Source organism: Adiantum capillus-veneris, chromosome 29 (assembly GCF_014529385.1).
Source record: "Adiantum capillus-veneris isolate H3 chromosome 29, ASM1452938v2, whole genome shotgun sequence".
Lineage (NCBI taxonomy): Eukaryota > Viridiplantae > Streptophyta > Polypodiopsida > Polypodiales > Pteridaceae > Adiantum > Adiantum capillus-veneris.
Window position 1 is genome coordinate 73,162,558 of NC_140959.1, and position 11,061 is coordinate 73,173,618.

The 11,061-nt window shown below is 40.2% G+C and overlaps 1 protein-coding gene across 1 annotated transcript; it reads right to left on the reverse strand.

Annotated features, from left to right (window-relative positions):
• Positions 1-9,708: 9,708 nt before the first annotated feature.
• On the reverse strand, positions 9,709-10,548 carry LOC147419398 (uncharacterized). Its single transcript, XM_086505809.1, has one exon. It carries the CDS (start codon positions 10,546-10,548, stop codon positions 9,709-9,711), a length of 840 nt encoding a protein of 279 aa, XP_086361935.1.
• Between the last annotated feature and the right edge of the window lie 513 nt (positions 10,549-11,061).

Genomic DNA, 11,061 nt, shown 5'->3' on the forward strand with positions numbered 1-11,061 from the left:
ATTTTAAGCATGGTGATGTCCACAATGTCACACCATCGGTCAGAGGTGAGAGAGAGGTACAATGATTGCAGTCCCAAGCCAGCATCGTTGGACGCAGAGGAGTGGGCGGGGATTGCATGAGAGACACAAGACAATCCTGAGAGACTTTAGCAGCAGCAGAGAGATACATCCAGAGCATGTTTGGAGTCTGCTCGAGCGTCACATCTTGGGAGCGGAGGCTACAATACACTTCAACATGATTTTGTAAGTATTATATGTATGCTTTAAACTATTGATAATGTATATGTTATTTGAATATTTATCTAATGATTAAACCATAATTTTGGAGGAAGTTTCCGTGAAGCGCCGTTCGACACGCCCAGAGGAGAAGTATGGGTACAAGCATGGACTTGTGGCCCTTTTGACCCAGCTGCAGGAGGAGGGAGAGGACATCGACTGGGAGGCATTACCATGAGGGTCTTCTCACTCACTGATTGTTTGCATATGTACAGTTTTGTAGTGCTTATGTTTATGGTTTATGGTTATGTTTATGTTATGGCACATATGTTATGGTTAAGGTTTGACAGTCAACTTAAGATTATGGTTTTCCTATGATGGTAAGGAAATCATGTGATGGTTATGGTTTTGGTTATGGTTATGGTTGTGCAATAATGGGTATGGTTGTGCAATGATGGTATGGCAATCATGTGATGGTTATGGTTTTGCTATGATGGTATAGCAATCATGTGATGGTTATGGTTGTGCAACGATGGTATGGCTGTTATGGTTATGGTATGACAAGCAAGTTATGATAATGGTTATGGTATGGTAAACAGGTTATGTTTATGGTTTTACAATTTTTGACTCATGTTTTAATTATGGTAACAAATTATGTTATTCTTACAATTTTGCTAATTGCCATACACTCTCTCTTTAGCGTCAGCTTGTAGGTGGAGTGCGGTTTCTTGTGCACTCTTCCTTTGGGCAGAGAGGGTTGTTTTCTTTTGGTGTACCTGCAGCATTAGTTCCCAACCTTCTCCGCCCAAAAAAAATTTACAAGTTTGGTCGTCGGTATAGACTACGGTATGAGCGTCGATAAAGACTTCTAAAGAAGAGTTGTGATAGAAATACCGGTGCTTATTTTGTAGTCTATTTTGATGTGTATTTAAAGGATTATTCCGACGTTAGGTATACCGATGCTCATTCCGACGCTACGATACCGGCGTCTCTTCCAAGGTCTATTTCAGTGATTTTTAGTTTTAGAACTAACTTTGTTTTGTTGGTACCTATGCCGATTTTTGCACAACGTGCTGTAGTGTATGAGCTGTTAATGAAAAGATTTCATTGTTTATACCTAGAAGTAATTACTGTTTCACCTTCTATTATGGTCCAAATATTCAGCAAGGCCTGCAAATGATTGCAACTAAACGTATTTAGTTTCTTTTCAGATCTATCTACATTCCTTTTTAATGTGTGCTAGGAGCATCCCATTCGCCAAAAGTATTGGAAAGGATAATCATGGATATACAGGTCGGATCTGCTTTTTGCTAAAGGCATCCACACTAGGTGTTATGGGCCCTAGTGTTTAGCAAAGGCTTATTTAGAGCGGCATGCATATTCATCACATTAGTTACTTATGCAGCATTTTGCACTCTATGTGCAGTATCTCTCTAAGCTTACTTTTGGATCTACCAAACACCAATAGAGGTCATGGCTCGGTTTGGGTGATTGTGGATTTTTCATGTTAGCCAAGATGGCTCTTCATGAGGACATTATTGTTTGCTCAGCAATGTTGTATGATATTGGGATCCCCGTTTACGGGTCATCTGGGAAGCTGTCTATAAACCGTGGGGAAAAACACCTCAGTACTGTCAATTATCGAAGGAGATAGGCAGATTACAAAGTGTAATTTTGTGCTAAAAGGTATGCAAAGTGCGTACATTAGCATCAAATGATCCAATTAATAAGCATTTATTTCTCTACTTGGATTTTTTTTACAATAAGTTATAGCATGTTTGCAAGTAGGTGTAATCCCTTCATGAATAAATCAGGTTCTCAACCTTGAACACTAGTTATGGTGGGGTTGTTTATTGCTGAAATTTGCAAACAAGTCAAGGACTTAACTTGAGTGATGAGTTATGTTAGCAAGTGAAACGAGGTACTCTTTTGGGTACATCTTTGTGTGATAACTCGTTTAGCATACTCATGTGCATTCTAAATGGAGTCTACACACTATGATTGAATAGGAATCGTCAACACAAGATGGTTACATATGGATAATAATATGGAAGATCAAGATGTTACTCTTGGTTTCATTGAACCTCCCATTGAACCATGTTTCAATCAACCAAACAATTGGATCCATGAAGGATGCCACTATGGAAAATATTAGTGTATTATCACTCTTGTTTTTTAGGACGAAAATGCTTCTCCAAGGGGGGAGTAATTTCATGCCAAGGGCAATGCCTGGTGGTCAAGGATCATGCCCAAGAGGCCGGTTGCAAGTGTGGATAGGGAATGAGGCCCAAGGGGATATTTAATGGGAGGTTGGGAGGTTCATTCTCAGGCAGTTTCACCAGGGGCCTTTCATATTCGTGGTATTCAACAGTATCCTTGGCTCTAATGCAAGTTCTTTAAGCTTTTGTTCGTGCTCATGATTGGAATTTGGCTCTTTTTTTTCCTTGATTGGTGGTATTATTGGTGTAGGTGGGACATGGATGACACCCTCAAGTTTTCCAACAGGTGGTTCTAGTAAAGCTTGGGCGTTTTGAATCATTTTCTTGCACATTTCAAGCCTGTCCTTTTCTAGTTTCACATAGGGATATGTTATCCACCTCTATTCTTGGGTTTGATTATTTTGAGCCGTGCTTCAAAGGATTTTAGGAGGGATTTTAATGGCTCATCAACCTTCTTGACTAATACTGATCTTCCTCAACTAGCACTTTTTGTCTCACTTTCCGTTGATGGTTTTGTTGGAGGTTGAGATGCCTCTGCAAGAGAAGATGCAACCCTTTCCTCATGTTGTCTTATCTTATCTTCAGCTTGGGTAAGCTTCTCAGCTACGGATTTATGCGCTCGTTTCCTATTTGCTTTCATCCTAGCCTTTCTAGCTTTCTAGTTGTTTTGTTTGCTCTTGAATTTTTGACTAGGTGCATCAGTATTTGTCTCATCTGTCTCTTGACTCGTGTCAGTTCTGTTCTCTCTTTCTCTTGGTTCTTATCGTCTTCCTTTTGAGCTTGTGCTCTTGTAACTACCTAAACTCATATGATGTTTTTATTTTTTGAGCTATTGGATAGCTGAACAATTCCTAAGACATTTGTTGTGATCTTTCTGTCTTGGTTTGGATTTTTGGACAAGTAGGGGATCAAGTGAGAAAGGCCACAGTCTAGACAAAGCCACACTCTAGACAATAGGTGTTCACTTGTGTGATACTCGTCTGAGGACGTTGTTTGACCAAGTGGTTGTCACTGATTTTGTGACAATATGCCTCTGGTTGAGGAGCTTCTTCTTCCGATTCCTCTTGGCTATAAACAGGCTCTAACCTAGATAAGCCTCTATTAGCAGTGAACCGCAATGTCCCTTTGTCCATATCGTATCTTCTTTCTTCAGGTCAAAACGCAAGAGATGGAGGTTGTACTGGCCTCATCACTCCATGTGTTTCTCTCATCTTTTGTCGCTTCAAAGGATAGTACCCGTTTTGGTTGTTATAATACATTGTAGTTGGTCTTAACACTTGTTTGTTTGATGCTTCTATCATCAGTGTATCTCGTGTCTATAGGCATTCTAGCACCTAGCAGTGGAGGTTGTTGTCCTAAGACAAGCTGTGGTCTTGCAAATCCTACTGTCGTGGTGCATTCCCCATAGCGTATCTAGGTGGACTAGATGCTACTAGAAAAGGTTATACATACCTCTCTTTAGCATATTCCATGCCAATTGCTTAGGATTGGTTTGCATGATGGATTTGTTAACCCATATTTTCTTGACCACGGTTGTGGAACATTGCTGAGCTGGTGCATGTGGTGATGCTAGAGGTTCCCATGCATGGTTTGTTGGTACGAAGTGCGTGGCAAAATATTGGTCCACTTGTTTGAGCAATAGGGTATTATCCTTCTAGTTTGGCATGGCTTGATTAAGTGCACATCCATGGAACTTCCAAAATAACTGCTTCGTTAAGATGCTGATCATCGACCACATGACATTGATGTGGATAAACTATTCCATCAATGGTGATTGGTAAATTTACATGGCCCAGACTGTGCATAGTGCCTTTATTTGCTACTTTGAACCCCATAGTATTTGGCATTAGAGGCTCCCGCGTGATTTTTTTGAAAGTGGAGTAATTAACCATAGTAGCTCTGGCCCCAGTGTCCACTAATGCTCGCGCGGTGGTGCCATCTGCAAGTTGTAAATTAATACGTAGATTCATTCCTCCTAACCATGTAGCTACCAATTGTATGGATGTTATCAAATCAATATCGATAGCATCGTTCGGTTGTGCTTTCCTTTGCAGGTTTGCTTTCTCCTTGCGCTTTAATATTCTGATTTTGGCTTCTTGTTGTGCTTGTTCCCGAATGTTTTGTGCTTGACTTCTACGTTGAGCCGATGCGTGTAGTGTTTCCAGTTCTTCTGGTGTTAGTGGAAGAAGATATTTCTTTAATCTACAGCCAGTTGTCCAATTAGGCATCTCCTCATCTGCTAATGTTGCAAGCTTGACTGCGCCACTTTGTGATATATCATGTATTACAAAAGGCCCCATCCCTCGCTTTTTGAGTTTTTTAAAGTGTTGTTTGAGGGTATACATTAAAGCGTAATCCCCTTTTTAGAACTCCTTGCCGATCACGTGTTGATCATGGTGTTGGAACGTCATCCTAGCATAGGGAGGACATCAACATAAATGTCAATCCGAGGAGTAGGATCCAACCAGGGCATGGAAACACACAAGTGGCTTGTGTGTGCCAAATGGAGGATTAGAAGGTGAAACCTACACACAAAGAAATCTACGGAGCGGTTAAGATGTTGCTACGAGGAGTGAGCACACTAATTACTCTACCATTTGGCCTAATCTCTCACACACAAGATTAATCACACACTACTCTCTAATAATCACTAATTCCACTCTAATCAAGCACACAATGAGCATAGAATAGCATAGAATGACCACACCGGGCACCAACACTCTACACAAGCCTACACACACTTAGTAGCATGCTTAAACAAGAGGGAAATATGAAAAAAAGAGAGAGATTAATCAACAAATCAGCCACTAGTCTTTGATTAATCAAGAATTGATTACACCATGAGAAAATGAGAGAGAAGAGGTTAGAGTTTAGCTATTGGCATGAGGCCGAATCGTCCATGCATGTGCGTAGAAAGCTCAAGAACTCCATAGCCATCTCCTTCTTCACAAATCTTATCTCAAGTGAGTAAGAATCCCCTTTCACATTGTGTCTTTTGAGTTATATACTCTCTAGGCTTTTTAGAAGTGGCCGGGCACCCAAATGGCCAAACTCACTTAATCTGATATTTGCACTGCCTAGGATCTAAATATAGCTCAATGTTTACAACTTGGAACTCTTGACGAGCCCAAAACATAATTACAACCCGTAGTTGCGGTCATTTGACGGAAAATCCTAAAACTTAAGGGACCGTCAATTGTGACCGTAACTCCATAGATAGTCATCAATTCCAAATGTTCTTTGTATCTGTTGCTTGTATTTGCTTCATCTTCATCTTTACTTAGCATCCTCATCATCTGGCCTCGTTAGCATTTACTAAAAATAGTAAATAGCATCTTTGACTGGCCTGTTTGGCCATTGTTGACTTAGCCGCCAAACATTCCCCCCATCCGATTTCAGTGCATGTCCTTGTGGCCTGCCGGGTTGGCTTGCACTGGAGAGATTTGAAATTGGTGGTTAATGTTGTTCTGAAGAGCTGTAAGCTGTTGGGTTGACGTGTTGGTGAATATGAGATTAGGCATTTGGGTTCAAGTAAAAGCAATTGGCTTGATTTATTATGGGAATAAAGAAAATAAAAGGCTATGTATAGTGCTTTAGGGTCTGGAAACCCTGGATGACCAATGGGGAAAAACCTCATGGGAAAAAGTTCCCAAAGGTATGTGATCTTATTATGGGAATATACAATGATGGGTGTTTAGGGACTGAATTGAGTGGGCTTATATAAATCACGTGAAAGTGAATTGTTTAAGCCTTCTGTCCCTTGAAAAGGGTCGATGTTTTGCCTTGAGTCTGGAGTTGCTTTGCTACTGCCTGTACCTGCAAGGTGTGTGCATGGGTGGAACAATAAAGAGTGCGTAATGTAAATGTTCAATTATGGGACATTCGATATGCTTTCACAGATTTATGCATGGGTAAGATTATGATGTGCAAGAGAAGTGTATTGATGTGTGCTCCTCAGAGTGAACGCAGCTAAAAAATTAATTAAATTCACTTTACTAGCTTCCACTACTCTTGAGAAGGGCTCTTGATGCAATGGTTTCCACTCTCCTAATGTGCGCAAGTGCGTGTGTGTTTTGTTTTGAACACTTCGCCTTTCCACCATGAGTAAAATAATACATTGACTATGCTCACCTATTCAGAATGAGCGACTTGATATTATTAAGCTCCACTCTTCCAGCTTGAGCTGTAACCTAATTAGCTAGACTCATAGACCAGAGAAAAATATTAGGACTTGAAGCTTAGGTCTAATGCTTTGCTCATTTATCGGCTCAGCTGCCCGAATCTTGACTTTTTTTTTTACTTGACTTGACTTGACTACAGTAGTCTTGAGCTCTCAACAAAGTATATATCTAGACATTTAGAGCTCAGATCCTCAAAAAGAGGGTTATTAAATGACCGTATTGGCAAAGTAGGTTTTTTCTACCATACCAGGGTGACCTTGGTTGTCAAAATTGCTTGTTGTAACTTTTGGTCCATTATCTGAGAAGATTGGCTAGTTTCATTTTGTTGGAAGTTGGAGATGACTTTAATCTTCTCTTGCTCGTTTGTCTGCTTTGGCACCCATATGTATCTGCTATTTGTTGTTGGCTTATTTTTACAGACGAAATATTGACGTTTTGGACCTGTATCCTTTATTTGTCGGTGTTTGTAGCTGTAAGTATCTTCAAGTTGTGTAAAATCTGGTCTTGGTGCCTTGGGTAGCCAGATTTGTTTTTGTCCTTTGTAATATCCATGCTCTTGAAGTATATTTGATGGCACAAATATTTTTGTCTGTACTTTCGAATTCAACTGTATCTGTTCCTTACACTTTTTAGGACTCACGGTTGGTAAATTCCCTTGAAGATATGTAGGCCTTCTAGATTGAGAATCGTTTTTGAACCTGTTTCTAGCCTTGTTGTTTGATCTCCTCTTTTGAGTTGAAATTGATCTTGATTTTCCTGTTTGTTGTTTTGGTTTGAAGCCATTTGTTACTGTATAGCCTGATATCTTTGGTTTAGGTAACCAAACATTTGGTTGACCACTGTAGTAGCCTTGCTCTTCTAAGCTGTACTGGGAGGCAATCCATCCCATTTGTTTACCTGAATTTTTTGGACTAGGATCATTTACCCAAACTGGATCTTTGACATTGATGTCATCGGATGCAACATAGGTTTTGATGTGCTGCTTGTGTCTTTGTTTACTCTGAGTTGGGTATTTTGGTTGAAAGACCTTTTTATACTCTTGTTGAGGTTGTTGGTATTGGTTTCCCTGGGGTGCTGGAGCCACTGCTGCTTGCTTTGATTGTTTAACTGCATTTGTGACCTCCTTGTTGGACTTTCGTTCTTCAGAGGAAGAGGTTAATCCTCCTTGGACTTTTGCTTTTCCCTTGTCTTCTACTGATAAATGTCGAGATGTAATGACTTGGGATGTTTGTACCTTTTCTTGTTGATGACATGCTTTGGTGATTTCTGCAGTTAAACTGACTTGAACCGTCTTTTGTGCCTCTATTTCTGAACAACTGTTTGAGTCTTTAATTTCTTCTGCCATCTGGACAGAAGTAAGTTAACTCTTTTCTTTAGATGCAATGCTTACCGTGGCCTTTGGTTCACATTGCTCTTTATTGATCTCTTTGTTTATCTTTTGATAGGCTCCATGTGCTTGATGCACCATTTGCTTCTGATTGTTCAAGTTAATGATGATTTGTGTCACCTTTGGCTCTTTGGCATTTTCCACTGGCGAGACAATATTAGTATCTGACTTTATGACCAGCTGTGCTTTTTGATTCTTGCCATCATTTGAACACATTGAGATGTCTTTTTCTTGGCTTTGATACTTGTTCTACTTGATGAAATCTTCAGTGGCAAGTCCTTGACTTCCCGTGCCTGCTCTGGTTCTGGATCACAGATAATTTCTTCATCCACTTCCTCTGACATTGGATCGTCCGCTGCATCCTTGTCAAATCTTTCGACTTCAGGACTGAAGAATTCCAAGTTGACCATCTGTTGCAGCTGGTCTTTTTTGGCAGCTTGATTTTCAATTGAAATATCATTGACTTCTTTGACCTCCAATATTTTAGTCTTCAGTTTTTCTCTAGTATCCTTTGACAAGATATGCTTTCTTTCGGGCAACTTTCGACTTAGAGACTTTTGCTTTAATGATTCTGCTGCTTGCAGTCTGATACTGTCTTGGTTTTGTTGCTTCATCATATCTAAGTGCATCTTTACTGGGCAATTGGGTATTAGATGTTAAATGCCACATCCATAGCAATGCACATCTATTCCTATTTGTTCTATACCAGGTCGAGGTATCTGTTCATAATATTGTTGGTATTCGTTGCCCATAGTATCTTTGATCAAATATGTCATCAGCATGACATGTAGGTACTTGAAAACCAACACTAACGCTGGCTTTGACTGATTGCACTTATCTTTTTTGATAGTGGCATTCTCAAGAAGCTTGTAATAGCTTCCATTGTAACCCTGGTAGATGGTCGTTTCCGCCCCTGTTTCTGTGACCAACTTTAATTCTATGTCTGTTATGAACATGTGATCCTTTATCTGTGGCTTTTGTATAGTCTTAGGACTCTGTTGTTGCTTCGATCCTATATTTGGCTTCTGTTGTCTACTGAATTGTAAGAGAGCATTGTGACTCTCTTTTGCTATTTGCAGTTGATAGGGTTGTCCTGATTGCAGTAAGTGAGGTGGAGATTGGACTCCCCCCATCCGAGAGTGTTCCCTAACTGTAAGAGGCATCTTTCTTATGCCAGATGTGGATATTTTAGCTTTGTCACCTAGCTCATCTGATTGAGCTAGGTCTTTGTGAAGTAGTGCTATCTCAATAGCTGATTCTTCCATTGATTGTACATGTGTTTGTGTTGGTACATTTTGTGGTGCATGTGTAGTGTTTTGTACCTGTGACTGTTGTGTTGTGGCACTCATCTGTGAAATGAAAGGAGTTGAATTGTGCTTATAAAAATTCAAAGTCTGATAAGGTGTCAGTGGAAGCCTAGAGCTTTTAAAGTGCACTTTGCTATCTTCTAGTGATTGACTTTGTGCAATAGTGGCAGTGTGACCAATATTTACCTGGTTAGATATCATTTCGTCATGTGTCCGTTGCTCAATTTGGTCTTGTGGAGTTGAAGGTGACAAGATGAAAGATGCAATTCTTTCAGAGAATTTATCTGCAATAAGATCTAATTCATAGCATCTTCCATCTATATCATAGCTCCTTCCCCAATGCGCGTTGCCCATAGTGTCCTAGGAACTGACTCGCAAAATTTCCTTACCCGCGTGACTTAAATCCATCTTTGTCCATCACAATCTACATAAATTGGATCTTTCCATCTCGTTTCGTGGATCCAAAGAAGGGCTATTGGTTCAGATTGCTTGTTGACTTTTGAAGTGGTTGAAGGCAACCTTCGTTTACACATGGCTTCAAGGAATTCCTTCCTACTGACTGTGTCTTCATTTTTTGGCAGATTGATTATAGTAGGCCCCGTCTCTTGAGTGATTTCTCTGTTCTGAGCCACCACTGTATCTGCATTGGAAGCTAAAGGTAAGCTCAATTTCAAGCGGTAAGTATTACCACTTGTCGACATGTATTTGTAACCCAACTTTGAACCAGCTTCATGAGCTATGAAGCATTGATCTGGCTCTTCCATCGCTTGTTGAGGTGTTTCTGCTTTGTACCATCTACCCTCCATATCTCTATAGAGATTGCTATAGTTTTTGTCCTTGTAATTTGACTTTATCAAGTGCACAGTGACTCGACAACTGCTAACCTCTGAAAGATCTTGCCTGCGCAATTTTATCATGTCCAACTCACTACCTGGTTTGAGATTCATGTACACCGATCCTAAACAATCTTCCATTAGGTTCTTTTGTGAATTAGCCATGTTGGGAGCTTCTTCTACTTCCACTACCTGTATTTTCGAGCTTTTCAAAGCATTTTGCTTGGATTTTAGATATCTATTGTCTGCATCATCCATGTAGCATGGAAAGTCTTTAAAATGACCTATTAACTCCAACCTGACGCCAATTGATTTGACTGTTATTAATAAGCTTGAGGTTGCATCGTAACTGCTTTGATTTGCCGATGTTGCCATTGATTGTGGCTGTTGCATTTGCTGCTCCATCTTTCTTTCAACCCTACTACTGACCTACTGAGCACTTGTATTGCCTTTTTCTAGCCTCTCCCTCGGGTGACCAGTGGTTTTCCTAATTCAAAGTTCTCTGCTAGGCTTAGCTGTTATCACTGCTATGACTGTCAGCTGCAATGGTCTGATTTACCTGTATAGCTGTAGCACTAGTTGGCAAGTTACTTACCACTATACTACAACGATTGCTCCCTTCGTAGCAATTCTTGAGTCGATCTAACCTGTGTTCATTTTAGCACTAAATCTGCAAAATTCTATTTAGCTGGCAAACTTTTTTCCACAATGAATGCAAAAATATTGATGTACTTTTGACGGCCCCACTTGTGCCTTAAGCTCGAAGGTGACTCTCAAGTTAGCACAAGAGAAGTATGCACAAATTGCACTGATTTGCTAGCTAATGACCGGTTCAGAACTCTGCAGACACTTGCGTCTTGATATCACTAATAGCAAATTGCACCAATTTGCTAGCTAATGACCGGTTCAGAACTCTGC